The following is a 21,195-nucleotide window of genomic DNA, read 5'->3' as shown; positions in this document are numbered from 1 at the left end:
TCACTGGCACCTGATTCTTTTTATTTTATATTGCTTATTATGAAAAATATGATGGACATAATTAGTATTACTCTTTAGAGAGATTGAAGGGGCTGGAACTTTATTCAAGTAGTAGAGTTCCTGCCTAGCAAGTGAAAGGGCCTGAGTTCAAACCTCAGTACCACCAACAAAACAAAACAATACAAACAAGCCCAGAAAACAAAACCAACAACACTGAAAAGATTGACCCAGTAAAATATTGTGTAGAGAGACTAACATGGAGTTAAGTTTTTTCATTTATTGGTGGATATGTTACCACTTACTATCTACTGTCACAATTATTTATGTCAGTGTTTTCTGGACCAAATAGTCAACTTGGACATAATGACTGTATCTTAGTCCTTGTTATTCTTCATGCTACTTTTATCTTGCTTCTTTTCTATATTCTGCATTTTTCTATTGCTGTATTTTTTCACCTAAACTTTCTCTTTTGTTCATCTCCTTTATTTTCTTTTTTCTCTTATCTTCCCTCAAATATTTTAATGCTTTATAGTAGTTAATTTGATCTGAAGTAGAGACTGGTGTTACCCTCAAAAGACTATGAATTGTAGTATAAGCAATCAAAGTTATAAATGTGGTATATATTACCAAGGAATTAAGAACAAAATTTTTGCCATTAGAATGGTACAGAAGAAGAACTGATAGAGTACTTCATGTATAGGGCTTTGAGTTTAATCCTTAGTACTGCCTTCTTCCCCTTTCTCCTCTCCCCCCTCCCCCAAAAAAGAGCAAATATTTATTCAGTTTTGAGAAGGGTGTATATAAAATGTTTTTGTTTACTTGTTTGTTTTTAAATGTATGTCTAGGAAATTATGTGTCCACAATCTCAATAGAGAAATAATATGTTATTTTTACAAACTTGCCTAGCAGAGTATCAGAAATGACCTTCCTTCCTTCCTTCCTTCCTTCCTTCCTTCCTTCCTTCCTTCCTTCCTTCCTTCCTTCCTTCCTTCCTTCCTTCTTTCCTTCCTTCCTTCCTTCCTTCCTTCCTTCCTTCCTTCCTTCCTTCCTGCAATAAAAATATTTCTTTGCTTTGTTCATTCATGCATTCATTTTTGAGATAGGATCTTGCTAGGTATAGCCTCAGCTATGAAATTTTAGGAAAGTGTATCATCTTGAATGTAAGCACTAAATGCTCAGCATTGAACTTAATTTTCTAACTTGTGGGTTTTGGGTTTTTTTTGCATATATTTTTTATTGTAAAGATACTGTACAGAGGGGTTACAGTTATGAATAAGGTAATGAGTACATTTCCTATCAAGCATTTTTACCTCCCCCTTTGTTTGTCCCTTACCATTCCTTCCCTCCCACCTCCTTGACTCCTCCCTCTGTGCCCTCCAAATTGTAAAGTTTGTTTTTCAACATAGTGTCTTGTACATCTTATTGTTACAGTGGGTCAGCTTATATCCTTATTTAAGCATTTTGTTATTTCCCTTCCCGTCCCCAAATTAGAAAAATGTATATACAAGATACAGCACACCGGAATCAAATACAGTGAAAACAGGGATTATATCATGGGGAAAGAACATACAAAAGAAACAGAAAAATCACGTAGCACATTATAAATACACTAAAAACAACAGTAAGATAAAACCACTTGTGTCCCTATCTTGGGGTTCATTTCACTTAGCATCATCTTATATGATCATATGTACATAGCTTTTGACCTTTTCTGCTTGACCTAGACATATACTAATTATTGCAAATAAAGGATTTTTTTTTTTTTTTGATACCAGTCCTTGGGCTTGAACTCAAGGCATGTGAAATGTCTTTTGGCCTTTTCACTCAAAGCTAATACACTACCATTTGAATCACAGGTCTACTTCTGACTTTTTGATGGTTAATTGGAGATTAAGAGTCTCACAGATATTTCTGATTGTGTTGGCTTTGAATCACAATCTTCAGATCTCAGCCTCTTGAGTAGTTAGGATTACAGGTGTGAGCCACCTGCACTCAGCAATTATTTATTTATTTACTTACTTTTTGTTCTAACCATTTATAGAGAAGTAATTCCTATCCTGGAACTAAGGAATTATTAGTGCATATTATTAATATGCTAACAGTTCGACAGACATATTGTCTCTGTTACATTTTTGTATATTGTCCCCTGTAACTTCTTCATCCTGAGGAGTTATAAGTTTATTACAGATAGAAAGTCTTACATGAACATTTCTGATGCAATATAGAAATGACAAGAACTATGTCTACAGATACAAGTTTCTTGAAATTGAAGGTTTATCGCCCTGAAAGCTCAATGAGTTTTGAACATTCAGAGGAGTTCCAGAAGCTTAGCACATCTGTATAATGTAGTATGTACCACAGCAAATAGGTTGTATGCCTGTGATAGAACATATTACGTGATATTACCGATGAAAGTGATTTTTATTATTAGTAAAAATTGAGTGATAGGCTACTGATAGGATTTTAGATAATATAACAATTGTGTTTGATAGACTTGCTACTATGTATGGTTAATGGCAAATAGCTAATCTTTTAATCCGTTTTCTTTTTCACACCTTTACAGATTGGATCTGGTTCCTCTCGTCTTGGGACAGCAGCAACTATTAAAGGTACACATGATCTAATTTGAGCATTGCTTTTGACTTTCTTTACTTTTTTGGTTGATAAGTATAACTGGTGTACATTCAAATGTAATAAAAGAATTATTCCTGAATTGATAGGTGAAATTACTATCTTTTTTTTTTTTTTTTTGGTCCAGTCCTGGGCCTGAACTCTGGGCCTGGGCGCTGTCCCTCAGCTCTTCAGCTCAAGGCTAGGGCTCTACCACTTGAGCCACAGCGCCACTTGAGCCACAGCGCCACTTCTGGCTTTTTTCTTTTTGCTTATGTGGTGCTGAGGAATCAAACCCAGGGCCTCAGGCATGCAAGGCAAGCGCTCTACCACTGAGCCACCTTCCCAGCCCTGAAATTACTATCTTTTTAAGGGTTGCTTAATTTAAATTGTGTTATGCTTTCATCATCTAAATCTCTCAAGTATTTGACCGGTAATATTTCACACCTTTTAAGTTTTGATCTATAAGAAAATTTTCTTGCATGAAGGAAAATACTTTTTATAAGTTTAGGTAAGAGTCATGGAAAATTAATTTGATGAGAAAAATTTAAATCTAAACATAAATGAGACACTAAATGTAGGGCGAGTCTTTTTTCTTTTGTTCTTTACATGTGTTTTAAATTAAATTCATACTACATTTGCTTTATAACCTTTTAGTTTGTTTTTCCAAAAAAGTAAAATTCTGTTATTTCAAGTTGTTATCATGTCATTTTTATTTCTTTTTAAAGAAAAAAAAATGTACTTTTTTTAAAAACCAGTTTGAACTCCAGGCTCACAGTTGCTTGGTTTGCTTCATTGGCTGGTGCGATACCACTTGAACCACTTGTTCAGCCCTAAAATCTACTTTTTTTTAATGCTAGTCATAGGGCTTGAACTCGGGGCCTAGGCTCTGTCCCTGAGCTCAAGGTTGGTCTGCTATCACTTAAGCCACATTGCCACTTCTGGCCTTTTCTGAGTAGTGTATTAGAGATAAGAGTCTCACTGACTTTCCTGCCCTGGCTGGCTTTGAGGAATTGGACCACCATCCTCAGATCTCAGCCTCCTGAGTAGCTAGGATTACAGGTATGAGCTATGTAAAGAAAGAGCTTATTAGTTGGCATGATGAAGCTTTCCATACTACTGGTATGTAATTTTGGTGTATAATGAGACTAGTTATCTGCTCTCACAGTTCATGACATTTCTTAATGAAGGAATGAGTGTATCTTCCATTACACTAATCCTTGATATACAGAAACTACTTTAGATGATACATATTTACTACATTCCTGATATTCTTTCTTGGTTTCGTCACACTAGCTTTTATTTTTAATATAATGTCCTTACATGTTTCTCTTTATAGGAGATATAGATACTGCTAAGACTTCTGATGATATCAGTTTAAGTCTGGGCCAGAGCTCTAGTCTTTGTAAGGAAGGAAGCGAAGAACAAGGTAAGAACATTAAGCTTTCCAGTGACATATGATGCAGTGACCAGGATAAATTTATGGAATACATAACATTTTCACAAGATACCGTAATAATAATTTACTGGGATATTAGTAATACAGCATTATAAGTATTTTTGTCTTACTGAATTTATTTAGACATATTTTGTCAAATAATGCAGAGAGAAATTTTATGGACATGTGCCCTAGAGTTAAGTATGAGATGGAGAATAAGATTCTGCTATTCCTTTGGTTGGCCATTAACTTGATATTATACTCAAGTCCATTTCTTACTAGCTTATTTTGTTAATGGTATGTAACTCCTTTTTTGAAATTATTATACCCTGTTATTATTTGCTTTTGTGAACTATTCCCACTTGCCCTCCTTTCTCCCCCAACTGTAAAGAGACAAATACGCTGTTTGATATGGGGAAACCTTTTTTTTTGAAGTTGAATCAGTGGCTTTGAAAATTATAATTTCCTTCTCTATAATATACAACATTAGAATGCTCTAATAAGAGGTTTAGAGGGGTTGGTACCAGTGAGTGTATTTAGGAGTTATGTGTCTCATTATCTTATTTTATATCTAGAAAGTACCATGTACAAGTAAGATTATTATTTTTTTTATGGCTGTGACCTTTTATTCCTGTCTTTAAAAATATGTTAAAATAAATGTGAAGATTATCAAGATAGCTAGAGTACATTTCTTTTTGGACAATGTCACCCTTCCCCTGTTTTCTCCCAAGTTTTCCTTCCCATACCCACCCACAAGTACTGTAGCTCATTTTCAACATGGTGTCTAGTGAGTACCACTGCTGCATTTGTTCATCCTTTGGCCTTCCATTTCTATGCCTTCCCCTTACCATAGACAGGTACTTGAACAAAAGCAAGTAAAATTATTATTATTAGTATCATCATCATCATCATCATCTTCATCATCATCTTCATCATTGGGCAGGTTGAGATTTATGTACATACAAATCTACCCTTGCAGCTACCTACACTTGTTCACTGAGTGAATACTGTTGTCCAGATTAAGTCTTGGCACACTTAACTGCAAAGGGCAGCTTTTGAAGGTCATAGGGTCTTTCTTGCTCTCCACCTCAGACATAATAGAGTGAAAGGTCCCACAAAATATATAAATAAGTGAGTATGGTTATACAGCACTAAAATTTCTTTATTAGTGGCCAGTTTTTTCCATAGTTCTTAGTTTGGTTTAGATCCTCTTTTAAGCACTTTGTGTATATTTACGCAACCTTCATATTTGAAGTTGGTTCTATTATTATTTATTCTTATGTCATAGATAAGTATATTATAGCTTAGAGAGAACTTCTGTAGGTCTCAAAGTTATAGAGGAACAAAGTGGTAGTCTTGTAATTCAAATTTAGTTTGGAATCATTTAGTCACTTTACTACATAACTTTCATCTAGTTTTATAACATGCTTTTCACCACCTAACATTTTTTCATGTATTTTCCACTTAACTATTTTTTAATACTTAATATGTTTGGCAAGTACTAGAAATAAATTAGTGCACAGATAACAGTTTTTACTTTTGTATGGCTTCCTTAATGCTGATGTAGAGTTGTATTACTGAGTCAGTATATATGTTGTAAGTAGACAGAAGTAGAGGATAGAGAGTGATAGAGGCTGGGAAAATAGTAATTTAAAGTAGTGTGGTTTAAGGAAAGGCTCACCTAGGGCAAAGACCTGAAAAGGAAAAGTGTACCATCAGGATAGCTGGGACAAAGCATCGCTTTTCACACAGAGGGAGTAGCAAGCTCAAAAACTGTAAAGTAGGGCTCGGAAGGTGGGTCAGTGGTAGAGTGCTTGCCTTGCATGCATGAGGCCCTGGGTTCAATTCCTCAGCACCACATAAGCAGAAAAAGCCGGAAGTGGTGCTGTGGCTCAAGTGGTAGAGCGCTAGCCTTGAGCTGAAGAGCTGAGGACAGCGCCTAGGCCCAGAGTTAAGGCCCCACGACTAACAAACAAACAAAAAACTGTAAAGCAGGAGCATGCATATTAGGGTTTGAGAAATAATTTTGGGCAGAGGTGGGAGGAGGGCTAGATTGTATAGAGTATTTAGAAACCATCTTAGATGATAGTCTTAATTCCAACTGAGATAAAGAGCTGCCAGAGGATTGCATTATACTTTTACAGAATCACTGTTGAGACTATATTAAGATGGGGCAAACACTAAAAGTTGTTAGCAGATTTGCACAATAATCTGGATCTGTTGAAAATTCAATACGAAGATATGTTGGGGGACTTGCATATACCATGTAAGGGAAATAGATGACTGAGGCTTTGGGCTTAAACAATGGAAAGATGGGGTCCCCTTTAATTAAAAGCTTATTCAAGGGTAAGGAGCTCATAGGGTGGGGTAGAGAATTAATTTTGGGAAATATCTAGTATAAAGTACTATATCATCTCCGTGTAACCCTGTTTAGAGGGAAGTCTGCGTTTCAAATAAGTCAGTACTTGTAGTTTTGGCGCCCCCCCTCCCCATTACTATGTCTTGAACTCAGGGCCTAGACACTCTCCTTTAGCTTTTTTTGCTGAAGGCTGATGGTCTAACACTTGAGCCACACCTCTACTTCTGGCTTTTTAGCGGTTAATTGTAGATAAGAGTCTCATAGACTTTTCTATATGGGCTGGCTAAACTGTGATTCTCAGATGTCGTAGCTAGGAGTGAGCCTGGTTATTCCGAGCCTGGTTATTAGACGTGAGTCACTGATTCCTGTCTTGTATTTGTGTTTTAAATTTAGGCGATTTCAAAGTATAAATAACAAAAAAATTAATCAGGTAAAATGTGGAATTATTATAAAGATAGTAAACTTAACAGCAAGCATATGAATTTTTCTGGCTTGGAATTTGGGTAGCCTGGCTCTCTGATCAGTCCTTCTTGGTCCTGCTGTGGTTTGGCACCATCTAGTGGCATTTGTTCATTCTGGCTTGAATATGGCTATCTAGGTAGGGGCAAGAGTCGCATAATAATATTATAATAAGATAATTGTAATAATATACTAACACTGAGACTAGAGGTTCATTGGCTTGTTTGATTTAAAGGACCAGTGATTTAATTAGTTGATTAGCAGTTAGTTGGTTAGTTGGTACTCATTTTGTCATGATTCAGGATTACTAGGAGAAAACTGAAGATGTAGATTGTGGGTCCTCTATTTCTTCACTTCAAAGAAGGACTTACCATGTCCCTGCCTAGCCTCGTTCTTGTCTTTCCTAAGAACAGTAGACCATCCACATTGTGAAAAAGGGCTAGCTAGAAGATGGAGGAACTAGTTTCAAGTATTTGTGGATGGTTATTGTGCGGCCAGAAAACTGGAAGAGATCTACAAAACAGAGAGTAAATATACAAAAATGAAAAAGTCTAAGGACGGAAGCTTGAGCTGCTCTAGTTTAAGAAGTCCAGGAGACTGAGTGGCAGCAACTTGAAAGATAGAAAACGGAAAATGTATATTCCTATTCCAAGGAAAATGGATTGATCATCTTTACAAAATGCTGCTGCTAGGTTAAAGGACATGAGGAACTAGACCTGACCACTACATTTTACTGTGTAGAAGAAGTTAATGAGCTTAAAAAATGTAGTGTTTTGTTGTTGTTGTTGTTGGTGGTTGTAAGACTTGAACTCAGGGCTGTTCCTGAGCTCTTTTGCTCAAGGCTAGCACTCTACTGAGCCACGGCTCCATTTGCAGTTTTCTGGTGGTTAAGAGTCTCATAGTTTATCCAGTTTTCTAGATAAGAGTCTCATAGACTTTGCTGCCCAGGCTGGCTTTGAACCAACATCCACAGATTTCAGCTTGCTGAGTAGCTATGATTATAGGCATGAGCCACCAATGCCCAGCCCCAACAAAATGTAGTTTTAATGGGCTGAGGTTAGTGTTTGCTGAAGAGAGAATTGGTGAAGAAGCAAAGTAACTATAAACTACTCTTTCAGTGACCTCTTGGATAAAGGGCAGAGACTTAAAATGAATAGGTAGCAGACTGGTAAGGATAAAGGAGGTTAAAAAAAAAAAAAAGTAAGCCGGTGCCAGTTACTCACGCATGTAATCCTAGCTAACTGGAGATTGAGATCTGAGAATCACGATTCAGAGCCAGCCCAGGCAGAAAAGTTCATGAGACTCTTATCTCCAATAAAGCATAAAGAAGCTGGAAGTGAAGCAGTGGATTGAGTGGTAGAGTACTAGCCTTCAGCAAAAAATGTTCAGGTTCAGGGTCTGGACCCTGAATTTGAGTACCAGTACTGACACACACAAATAATACATAATAACTTTAGAAAGTATAGTTAAGTGTGAGGAAGAAAATAATTATATTTCTACCACTGAGTAGCATTTTCAAATGTTTTTGAATATAAAATTTTTTATTGTGATATTATTTGCATACCACAAAACTATGTTTCTAATTTAGTGATTTTTTACTATATCTACAAGGTAATACATCCCATCACTATGAATTCTAGAACATTTTTGTTGCTATAAAAGAAACTTACACCTATTTCACTGTCCGGTTCCTTGTTCAACTAGCCTATATTGCTGCTGGAACTTTCAGTCTTGGTGTATTGCCTGTTGTACTTCATACAAATAGATTATATTCTGTGTGAATTTTTTGTGTCTGACTTTACTTACCATGTTATAGCTTGTATCAAGTCTTCATTCCTTCTTGTATCTAAATATGTAGTTTACTTTTAACATTCATATACATGTACTTATATCCTTAGCATTCTTTTTTATCTTGTAGAACCAAAATCATACTTTTCTTACAATATTTTTCATTTAAGTATCTTCAGATATTATATAAAACCTCTGAAAAATTTTTTTTTTTTTTGTCGGTCGTGGGGCTTGAACTCTGGGCCTGGGTGCTGTCCCTCAGCTCTTCAGCTCAAGGTGAGCGCTCTACCACTTGAGCTACAGCGCCACTTCCGGTTTTCTGGTGGTTTATTGGAGATAAGAGTCTCACGGTCTCTCCTGCCCGGGCTGGCTTTGAACCGCGATCCTCAGATCTCAGCCTCCTGAGTAGCTAGGATTACAGGCGTGAGCCACCAGCGCCCGGCTTCTGAAAATGTTTTTAAGTGTCCAAATAGCAGTGACAGTAGGCTACATAATTAACTCAACCATTCTTTTTATTGGACATTATTAGATTTTGTTTGTATTTTAATAATTTTTATGGAAACTAAAATTAACAACTTTGCTAAAACCTTATACACATATATGATTTTGTCCTTTAGCAACAACTTCTAAAACATAGATTACTAATCAGAGAATTTAGAACACTTTTTCAAGGCTTCTGGATATGTTACCAGTATAGATAGACAATTAGGGCAGTTTGTCCTACTATGAGTAATACAGTAAACATGCCCTCTCCCTTTTCACTTGGGGGCATACTAAAGTTTTGAAATCAAGGCTTCAAACTTGTTAAGTATGCTCTGCCATTTAGCCCATACCCTCAGATTTTTTATTTTTATTTTTTTGCTTTAGTTATTTTACAGGTAAGGCCTCACTTCTTTGGTAGGGCCAGCCTTGGGCCATGAATCATCCTGCCTCTGCTTCTCTTAGAGCTAGGATTATAAGTATGAGCTACCAAGCTTAGTTTATTTGTTGAGATAGATTCTTACAAACTTTTTATCTAGGCTGGCTTCTTCTATTCTCCTAGTCTTCTGCTTTCTGGGTAAATGAGATTATTAAGTAGAGCCACTTATAAGGTGGACTGTAAGCCCACCTTTCTTACCCTAAATACCATTAATAGCAGTCATTCAAAAAATTTAATTAGAGAAAAATGATATCGCTTTGTACTGTTTTTAATCTAGAGGCTATTTCTGAGTTTTTAGTTATTTCAACAAAATCCTGATTTAGAGTTTTAAAAAGTTCGTGAACATGTATTTGTAACTTCATTTGTGTGTGCTAGTACTGGGGCTTAATTTCAGAGCCTAGCATTCTTGGTTGGCTTTTTCCTCCAAGGCAGGCAGGTATCACTTAAATCGCCTCTTTATTTCCAGTTTATTGTGGAGTTTCTTGGATTTGTCTGCCTAGGCTGGCTCTAAACCATGATTCTCAGATCTCAGCTTCCTGAGTGGCAAGGATGATAGGTCATGAGCCACCAGCAACTGGCTGTTTCCTCTTTTTTCTTTTTTGCCAGTCCTGTGACTTGAACTCAGGGCCTAGGCACTATCCATGAGCTGGTTTTGCTCAAGGCTAACACTTTACCAACAGAGCTACTTTTGGCTTTTTTGTTGTTGTTGTTGTTTTTGTTTATGTAGTACAATCAAACTCTGGGCTTCACACATGCTAGAAGGCAAGCACTCTACCACTAAGCCACATTCCCAGCCCTGTTACCTCTTATTTTAATAATAGCCTATAAAACCTTTTTCTGAAACCAGCTGTAAAGCTCAAAGATTTGGAAGTTTAATTTATTCCCTTAATAGAATGCTTCCTTTGTGCACTTGTAAAACAGAAACTATCTCTTTGGAATGACAGGCCAACTGTTACCCAATGAACTATTTATACTTGGTTTACTGTGAATTCTTTCTATTGTTAAACAATAGTGAAACATATTTCTGTGTTAATATTTTCAAATGTGTGTTTAAAACAGATTTGGCAGCTGATCGGAAGCTCTTCCGTTTGGTCTCCAATGACTCCTTCATCTCTATTCAGCCTTCCTTGTCCTCTTGTGGACAAGACTTGCCAAGGGACTTCAGTGACAAAGTAAGCCTGCCAAGTCATAGCCACCACCATCACATTGATCAGTCTCTGTCCAGCGCCTGTGACACAGAAGTAGCTTCTCTTGTACCTTTACATTCACACTCTTATAGGAAAGATCACCGGCCACGAGGTGTACCACGGACTTCCAGCTCTGCTGTGGCTTTCCCTGACACTTCACTGAATGACTTCCCTCTTTACCAGCAAAGACGAGGGTTAGATCCAGTTAGTGAGTTGGAATCTTCCAAACCTCCTTCTGGATCTAAAGAATCCTTGGTGGAAAATTCTTGCCTGCCTGGAGAATTTCAGCTTGCTGGTGACCTGAAAAGCAGTAATTCTCAGCTACCTACAAAATGTGGGAAGAGTAAAGCACTGAATGCAGACAAAAGCATTGACAGCCTGAGGAGCCTGAGCACGCGGAGTAGTGGCTCAACAGAGAGCTATTGCAGTGGAACAGACCGTGACACCAACAGTACTGTCAGCAGCTATAAAAGTGAGCAGACCAGCTCTACTCACATAGAGAGTATCTTATCAGAGCATGAGGAGTCTCCTAAAGTGGGAAAGAGAACTGCTAGGAAAAAAGAATGCTGTGCTGACCCAGAGGAGAAGAGCAGCTGTACCAGTGACCAAAGGACTAGCAGCGATAAGATTGCTCTGGAAGAGGGTACAAGTAGCAGGGCTCCTGAGGCCCAAGATACTCAGGGCTCGGAGGAGATGCACAACCAGAGAGATCTCAGCACTTCTGCCTCTGAAGAAGCCAATAAAAACCCCCATGCAAATGAGTTTGCTGTACCAGGGGACAGACCACCTGAGACTACTGCTGAAAACAAAGAGGAGCAGAGTGAGAAGTCCACTGCTTCAGTGGACACCAAAATTTGTAAAGATGGTGGTGGAAAGCAGAAGGAAGGGGATGCCCGGCCCAAATCCTCTAGTTTAATCCACCGGACAGCCTCTGCCCATAAATCAGGCAGGAGACGGACAGGAAAGAAACGGGCCAGCAGTTTTGACTCGAGTCGGCATAAGGACTATGTTTCCTTTCGAGGAGTTTCTGGAACCAAACCACATAGTGCTATATTTTGTCATGATGAAGATTCTAGTGATCAAAGTGACTTGAGTAGAGCATCAAGTGTTCATTCTGCTCATCAGTTCAGCAGTGACAGCTCTTCTAGCACCACTTCTCATTCGTGCCAGTCTCCTGAGGGCAAATACAGTGCCCTAAAGCCCAAGCATGTTCATAAAGATCGGGGCACAGACTCTGAGCACACACACAGAACTCATCTGGGTGTTGAGGGAGCTGGCAGGAAGCGGGCCACACGACGGACTTCCAGCACCAATAACAAGACCCGTGCCCGAGTGTTGAGCTTGGATAGTGGCACAGTAGCATGTTTGAATGACTCAAACAGGCTAATGGCACCTGAAAGTATAAAGCCCTTAACCACTTCAAAATCAGATCTTGAGGCCAAAGAGGGAGAGGTGCTAGATGAGCTGTCTTTATTGGGACGAGCATCCCAATTAGAGACAGTTACTCGATCTAGGAATAGTTTGCCAAGCCAGGTTGCATTTCCTGAAGGGGAAGAGCAGGATGCAGTCAGTAGAGGTAAGTAAGCTCCAGGAACAGATGTCCCAAAGAGCCACTACAAATTTGATAGTGTTGAGGGCAGTAGTGCTTATGAAAATAACCTTTCTGTTAATATTCTTCTTCCACTGTTATTGAAACAAACTTCCTCAGTGAAGGAGCACTTGGTTGTCTTAGAAAAGGTTTGGTATTGCTGGGTGCCAGTGATTCATGCTGTAATCCTAGCTACTCAGGAGGCTGAGATATGAGGATCACAGTTCAAAGCCAGCCCAGGCAGGAAAGTTCATGCAACTCTTAACCTCCAATAAACCACCAGAAAACTGGAAGTGGCGCTGTGGCTCAAGTGATAGAGCACTAGCCTTGAGCTAAAGAGCTGAGGGACAGTGACCAGGCCCAGAGTTCAAACCCCATGACCAACCAAAAAAAAAAAAAAAAGAAAAGTTTTATTATTAATACCAGTAAAACTTCTTGTATTGTCTTACTGACACACTAAAAAGGCATCATTATCAGTTGTCTTACAGTATGTCAATTTATTCTTGATGGCCTTCACTTAGCAGTTGCTACCTGTTAATGTTTTCCAGGAGTAACAAAACACTACCATCCTTTGTGTGACAAAAATAAAATATGAAATTACATTAGGATCCGAGACTACTTTGAGTAACAGGAAGTTCTAGAATTAGATCAGTCAGCCTGTTTTATGAGATTTTCTGGTTTTTGTTTTTGTTTTGGTTGGTCATGGGGGCTTGAACTATGGGCTTAGGCGCTAGCCCTGCGCTCTTTAGCTCAAGGTGAGTGCTCTACCGCTTGAGCCACAACGCCACTTCCTAGATTTTCTGTTATATTACTTTAGCCCTGATTATATAATTTGAAAATTATGTCTCTTTTTTTTGCTTATTTAAGGTTTCAGATACTGAAATTTTTTTTAAAATTTTTCTGTAACTTTACAGTGTTCCTTTCAAGTTTGAGGTTTGTAGCTTCATTAGGTGGATGTATGATGTCCTCTGTGACAGCAGTACTACTTTGGTTAAGGTGATAGTTTATTTCAGGTTTGTAGGGAATTGGCTTACTGAGTTTTCTGTTCCTAAATATTCCCAAACATATGACTGTGCTTTTTATTGTCAAGGAATTTTAATTTCATCCATTCTCGCTTTCCCTTCCTTCCTTCCTTCCTTCCTTCCTTCCTTCCTTCCTTCCTTCCTTCCTTCCTTCCTTCCTTCCTTCCTTCCTTCCTTCCTTCCTTCCTTCCTTCCTTCCTTCCTTCCTTTCTTCCTCGCTCTCTCTCTCTCTCTCTCTTTCTTACTGGAAAATTTTCTAACAAAGATTAACTTCTAGTGGGAATATAAAGAAATGATCTTAATGCCTAAGAACAACTGTAGTCTATCCAACCTAAATATTGATAACAAATTATATCTGAAGTAGTTTTACCAGCTGGTGACAGTGTAATAAGTAAATTATCTATAGAGTCTTTGACATTGATACTATTCTGCTTTTTTTTAAAATAAAAGATCTGAAATACCTGTGGTGATTGCTCACACAATCTTTTTTGTTTGTTTGTTTGTTTGTTTTTGGTGGTTGTAGAGCTTGAACTCCGGGCCTGGGCACTGTCCCTGAGTTTTTTCACTCAAGGCTATGGCTCTGCCTCTTGGAGCTACAGAGCTACTTCTGGTTTTCTGGTGGTTAATTGGAGATTAAGATCCTGTCCTGGTTGGTTTCGAACCTCAATCCTCAGATCTCAGCCTCCTGAGTAGTTAGGATTACAGGCGCAAACCACCAGTGCCTGGCCCACACAATCTTATATGTTCACATTATTTAAGAAATTATTAGATTTTTTTTAAATGCAGCTTGATGTTTCGTTACCAAAATAAAATTTTAAAGAATGAGCATGCTATAAAATGTTCAAAATAGTGTTAAGATAAATAACAGATTAAAATGTAAATATTGACAAAATATGCAGAAAACCTTTGGCAAGTTTGTCTTTATATTTGACCTGGAATGTGGGATATTCTTTTTTTTTAAGAGTTGCATGAAAGATGTTATAGATGTTATTTACTTTTTAGTAATTCTTTGTTATATAAACCCCATTTCTCCAAACTCTAGCTTTTATTTTCTTTTATCTATTCTTTTTAAAAAATTAAATGTTAATAATAAATACTGAGCAAAAAATTTCATTGACTGTTTTGGAAGAAATGTATTATAGTTGCTGAAAATCATTCTTTTTCAAAAGCATTACTGATATTATTGTCATTTTAGCTTGATTGTATTTAGAATAAGAATAGAATAAATTTATTTTAACTACTGGAGACAAATATAAGGGTTTTGTTGGTGATTTACTTTTTTTTAGAGGCGTGGAAGTAATAGGTAGGGATTTAAAAGTTGTCATAATATTTGGTAAAGACACTTGTTTGTGAAAGCAGTATTTGTTAAAGTTGTGTCTGGAAATTAGAAGAAATGTTTTAGGCTGTCTTTTCTATTTTAAATACTGTACTGCTGAGACATTTCAACATGATATATGATTGTTTTGCCATTCGTATGCTTACACATAAAACCACAGTGAATTTGGAGGTGTTAAGTTCTCCAGTGACTCATATTTATTTTATTTTTAGGTGGATAATGTTGGTAGTGTGAAGGGATAGAATTTAAGAAATGTATGTTAAAGTTCTAAAATGCTCTACAGTAGGACATAATCTAGTGATGTGGAGACACACACACATACACATGCATGTGTTTGTGTCTGTGTGTGTGTGTGTGTGTGTGTGTGTGTGTTTGTGTGTGTCTCCATGGCTCTTGGAAAGCTACTGTCTTGCATTAAGCTTCAGCTCTATCATCTTAAAATGAAATGTGGAAGAATCTACTTTATAAGGTGGTTGTAAAAAGCGACAATTCTTAGAACAGAGTCTGGCATATAGGAAATGAATAATGCTGCACTTAGTGTTATTAAGTTGGCCAGTTTATTATGCTACACAAATGTGTCATGTCTTGTTTAACGCTGTTAATTTAGTGATATAAAATTAAAGTAGAAGTTACATGTAGAAATAAGTTAGAGATAATATTATCCCATTGTATGAACTTGACAATAGTAATATATGATGCTTGAATTCCTAATTTCTTTACTAATACTGTTTTTATTGATAGTTTTTTTTCTGGATTAAAATTTTTTTCTTATAAAGGTAATATATAAAGGGGTTACAGTTACGTAAGTCAGGTAATGAGTACATTTCGTTTTGGACAATGTCACCCCTTCCCTCACTTTCTTTCCTATCCCTCACTATAAGTTGTATAGTTCATTTTCAACATAGTGTCTAATATGTACTGCTGTATTTGTTCAACCTTTGTCCCTCCATTTCTGTGCCCTCTCTTACTCTCCCAAGAAAACAAAAAACAACAAAGAAAAAAACCTCTTGTTTCCATTTCCTGAAGTTCGATAAATATTATTTTAAATGATCGGATGCATATAGGCCTTGCACCTTTGTGTTCCTCTCCTAAGAATTTCCTTTTTTGGTCTCACTGTGTGTAAATGTCTAGAATGCTATATAATTTACCCATGTTCCAGAGTATTTTAGATTTAGCTTGTGCATATGAGAGAAGACAAGCCATTTGTCTGTCTAAGCTTGGCTTACCTCACTTAACATGATTTGTTTTAGGTCCCATCTATTTCCCTGCAAATGACATAATATTATTCTTTGTAATGGCTGTGTAAAATTCTATTGTGTATAGGTCCCACATTTTTTGGATCCACTCACCTACTGTAGGGCATCTTGGCTGTTTTCCATATTGATTTTTTTTTTTTTTTTACCTTATTGACAGTAATAGGTCTTATATAACCTTTTGGTAACATATTTGTCTTCATAGGACCACTCACCATTAATTATGTACTTAGGGTAAAATCAAATGTCATCAATAACTGTTACCTGCAGTTACTTAAACGGGGAAAAAGTTTTAAAGTTCAAACTACAATATCCCCTCCTCCCCTGGTTTTGAGATTTGAGCTCATTGCCTTAGCTTCATCAATAGGCGCTCTATCACTTGAGCCATATCAGCTCAACTTTCTTTTTGCTGATTATTTTAGAGTCTCTCAAACTTTTTTGTTTAGGCTCATCTTGAATTGTGATCCTCCAGAACTTAACACTCTTGAGTAGCTAGGGTTACAAGTGTGAGCACTGGTGCCTGGCTCAAAGACATTTTCTAAGGACCCCTTGTTTTGGACTAAACTGTTCTTTTGTAATTACAAAGCATATCTCCTAAGATTAATGTTTTCAGAATAAAAAAAAAAGACAGTTACATACGGTAGAAAAATGTTGTGTGTTTTCTAGCTTGTATTACTTTAAAATTTTCATTTGGGTAATTAAACTTATTTTCGACATGATTCAATACTATTATTATAGAATACTTCCTATATCAGTTACTAGATGTAAAGAATAGCCAGAATGTAGGAGTTTATGTTGCTTCTTATTCCTTGCGCTATTTTTTGAATTTCTTAACATACATTTTTCTGAGAAAATAATTTTTTTCTTGTTTCCATTTCCTTGAGAAAATAATTTGAAATATAATATATGGGTCACTACTGTCCTCTAAACAATCTTTTTTAAAAAAGTTTTTATTGCTATTGCAATAGTGATATACAGAAGGTTTACAGTTACAGAGTGCATTTTTTTCTTTTTTTTTTGGGGGGGGGTCCGGTCGTGGGGCCTGAACTCTGGGCCTGGGCGCTGTCCCTCAGCTCTTCAGCTCAAGGCCTAGCGCTCTACCACTTGAGCCACAGCGCCACTTCCGGCTTTTTTTCTTTTTTGCTTATGTGGTGCTTAAGAATCGAACCCAGGGACTCATGCATGCAAGGCAAGCGCTCTACCCCTGAGCCACCTTCCCAGCCCTGCATTTCTTTTTGAAAAGTGTCCCCCTTTTTCCCTCTCTCCCAGTTTTTCTATCCCATTGCCTAACTACAAGTTGTATAGTTCATTTTCAACATAGTGTCCAGTGAGTACCTCTGGTCCATCTGTTTACCCTTTGTTCATACATTTCTGTTTCCCCTTACACTCCCAGACACATATAGATGAACAAACAGAAAGAAAACAAAAAGCAAAAAAAAATATCCTCGTTTCCATTTCCTGGAGTTCATTTTGATAAATACTGTTTTGTATGATCAACTGCACATAGGCATTGTGCCTTTCAGTTCCTCTCCTAAGAGCATCCTCCTTTGGTCTCACTGTGTGTGAATTTCTAGAGACCTGTATAATTGATTATGTCCTGGTGTAGCAGTCTTCTTACAATATTATTTGTTAGGAGCCAAAGACACTTATTCAATGAAAAGCAAAAGTTTCCCAGTAGACAGGGAAATTGTGCTATTTTAGTTTTGTACATTGAACATTGGAAAGATTAGACAAAAGACCACCAAATAAACAAGAAAATCTGAATTAAACCTTTTGTACTTGAATAAGCAGGATTCTAATGTCTGCTTGGATTTCTCCGTCTGCATAGCATGTTAGAAGAAGCAAGTTAGCAGATGGGGATTCCTAGAGAGGTTGAAGTAGTGACAGCAGAAGAGTTGTAATAACTTTAAAGCAAAGCAAGAAACATAATTGAGTATGGTCGGTAGATGCCCATAGACAAACTATCAATCATTTTTATTATTGTTATTATTATTAATGCCAGTATTAGGCTTTGAACTCAAGACATCATGCTTTACTTGACTTTTCTGCTCAAGACTTGTGCCACACCTCTACGTACGTACGTGTGTGTGTGTGTGTGTGTGTGTGTGTGTGTGTGTGTGTGTGTGTGTGTGTGTGTGTGTGTGTGTGTGTGTGTGTGTGTGTGTGTGTGTGTGTGTGTGTGTGTGTGTGTGTGTGTGTGTGTGTGTGTGTGTGTGTGTTGTCCTGGGGCTTGAACTCTGGGTCTGGGCATGATTCCTGAGCTTCTTTATGCTCTACCACTTGAGCCATAGCTACACTTCTGGCTTTTTTGGTTTTAGTTTAGTGGAGGTAAGACTTTGCTGCCAGAGCTGGCATCTGACTATGATCCTCAGATCTCAGCCTCCTAGTAACTAGGATTAAAGGTGTGAACCTCTGGTACCAGGCCACTTCTGGCTTTTTGCTGATTAACTAAAGAGTCTCTGGGATTTATCTGCTGTGTCCCCCACCCTCCCCACTTCAAACTTCCATCCTCAGATTTCAGCCTCCTGAATAGCTAGGATCACAGGCCTGGCACCTGGCTCTTCATCATTTTCATTTTAATAGTGCTAAAGGGCATCATAATATCAGAACTCAATGTTGTATTATAGAATAATGCTTGTAATAAAGGTACATGTCACTGACCTTGATTCCATAAGAAATTACTGTTTGGACTATACAAGAAAAATGCTTCTGAGACTGTTTATGTCATATAGGGAAACATGTTTGGAAAAATAATCTTCCCCTAAAACAATTTCCAATTTTGTCAGGTAGGAGCACATATTGTACTTCTAAAAAAATTTTCTAGCATCAATGAAATTCTAGATAAATAATTAAATGACTAAGGTAATACCGCCTCTAATTATTGGCCAAATATCAGTCAAGCTGTTAAATCTTTGCCTCCAGTTCGTCAATTGTAAAACAGACATAAATGTTTGGGTTTGTCACACAGGCTTAGAAGTCCAAAAGTCCTTTATTAAATGCACATTCCTTACATAAAGTAAAACACTGGTGCTTTTTAATTTCAGTAAGTTTCTGTTTTTGAATATGTCCCTTCAAATGTTATTCTTTTTTTAAACTTTTTAAAAATTATTATCTTTAAGTAGTTGTACAAAGAAGTTCCCATTCTACAAAAGTCTATGAATACAAGATGTCTGACAACATTGTCACCCATTGCTCTTAACTCATCCCTTCTCTCATTTTTCTTTTTTTTTAAATTGAGATTAGGTGATTACATAAATTGCATATATTTCACAGAATTGTGGAATAGTGATACTTAAAGTCACAAACACATTTTAACCTTCACAAAGCAAATTGTCATTATCATCATGGTCTATAAAGTTTGTGAATTCTATGAGCTTTGACAATACAATTATTTCTTCCACATCAGGTGATCTTTACATTTCTTTCAAACGTTATTCTTTACTAGGCAAATCTGCTGGAGAAAAAAAAGTATGCCCAGTTATATTAGAATGCCCCTCTTAGGAGAGGGTTTATAGTTTCCATTCCCAAAGTATTTAAAAGAGTAGGAACTATCTATGAAAGTAAATAGACCTACTTAGAAGCTATGAATTTGCACCCAGAGTATCATTTAGTTTATTGAATGCATTTTATCTACCCAAGTATATTTGGGAATATGGAAAATATCAGGAAATATATGCAAATTTACTCTCTCTCAAAACACAGCTGATATTTTTGCTGTTTGCTGTTGCTTGTTGACTTTACCAAAAGTAAAGTGGTCTTTTAAAATGTTTCTGTAGATGGAAATTATCTTAATCAGATTGATGCTTAGACATTGTATAGTAGGTTCTAATTGTTACTTGGACTCCAAGAAAATGGTACTTATAAAAGCATACCTTGAGCCAGGCACTAGTGGCTCACACCTGTAATCCTAGCTACTCAGGAGGCTGCGATCTGAGGATCACAGTTTGAAGCCAGCCTGGGTAGGAAAGTCCATGAGACTCTTACCTCCACTAAACTACAAAAACACCCACTAAATGTGGGAGCTGTGGCTCAAGTGTTAGAGTTCTAACCTTGAGCATTAGAGCTCAGGGATGCATTCAAGCCTTAGGACTGGCAAAAATAAATAAAAATAATAACATACATTTCTTTACTAGGACATAGTCTTTCCATATTGCTGTTAATGTTATTTGTGACTGGTATGGAAAGGAAGAATCAGTAAAGCTGTTTAGATAAAATGAATTTCATGCTTAGATGAAAACATTTTGTTCAGAATTGTTTTTTTTTTAGAATTTAAAAAAGCTTTTTTAGATTTTTTTCCAAAATGATTTGTCTATTTCTTTATGTGATAATTTTGTTCTGAAGTAAAATAGTGGGTTTTTTTGTTTGTTTGTTTTGAGGATCTTGCTATGTATACTCAGACTGCTCTTGATCTTCCATTTCAGCCTTCTGAATGTTGGTATTACAGGAATTCAACACCATGCCCAGCTAGCTAGTAAAACTATTTCACTGTATTCTAGAATGTTTACAAGTGTCTCTTATTTTTCTCATATATATATATATATATATATATATATATATATATATTACTTTTGTTATTTTTCTTAAAAATTTAATTCCCTAATGACATTTAGTCAAAGTCAGGAGGACTAGACTTTGATCCTCTGTCTATGTCTCTACTAGGTGGCTAAGTGTACCACCATCCCTGGTCTCAGAAAAATACCAGTTATTCATCTGAATTTTCATTTTGCCTCAACTGGCATGTATTCTTTGCTTTGTTTTGTCATTTCAGTGATTACCTTATCAGCATGTTCTCTCCTTTGTGATTTTTAAAAAAATTTGTATTGCCTTCATTAATTGAGGTTCTGGGTGGCAGGAATGGCAAGTATGCAATTGGCTTTGTAGATTGTGATAATGAAATGGCAGCCTTGATTGTTTAGATCAACACTACTTTTTAAAAATTACTATCTTTAAGTAGTGCATTGTACTGCACGAGCTGCGTGCGCGCGTTAATTGGAAATAAGAGTCTCACGGACTTTCTTGCCCAGGCTGGCTTTGAACCATGATCCTTATATCTCAGCCTCCTGAGTAGCTAGGATTACAGGCATGAGCCACTAGTGCCCAGCTTTAAATGCTTTTTGACCTGTGATATTTTCAGTTTATGATTGGTTTATTGTTACTGTGGTCATCATAAATCAAGGAATATCTGTACTGACTTTGCTTTTACTATTCTCTTGAGGGTATGAAACAAATGCTCATT

At 36.9% G+C, this 21,195-nt stretch overlaps 1 protein-coding gene across 6 annotated transcripts in view; it reads left to right on the top strand.

Annotated features, from left to right (window-relative positions):
- The window catches only part of Pcnx1 (pecanex 1), a 167,411-nt gene that overhangs the window by 58,900 nt on the left and 87,316 nt on the right, over nt 1-21,195 (top strand). For all 6 annotated transcript variants that reach the window (XM_042692870.1, XM_042692872.1, XM_042692871.1 and 3 more), the window contains exons 4-6: nt 2,564-2,609; nt 3,950-4,039; nt 10,633-12,336. In XM_042692870.1, coding sequence (XP_042548804.1) covers nt 2,564-2,609; nt 3,950-4,039; nt 10,633-12,336 — 1,840 coding nt within the window. The remainder of the gene's footprint in view (nt 1-2,563; nt 2,610-3,949; nt 4,040-10,632; nt 12,337-21,195) is intronic.

This window comes from Dipodomys spectabilis, unplaced genomic scaffold (genome assembly GCF_019054845.1).
Source record: "Dipodomys spectabilis isolate Male_0828 unplaced genomic scaffold, ASM1905484v1 ptg000157l, whole genome shotgun sequence".
NCBI classification, from domain to species: Eukaryota; Metazoa; Chordata; class Mammalia; order Rodentia; family Heteromyidae; genus Dipodomys; species Dipodomys spectabilis.
This window is presented reverse-complemented; position numbering and strand designations above follow the sequence as displayed.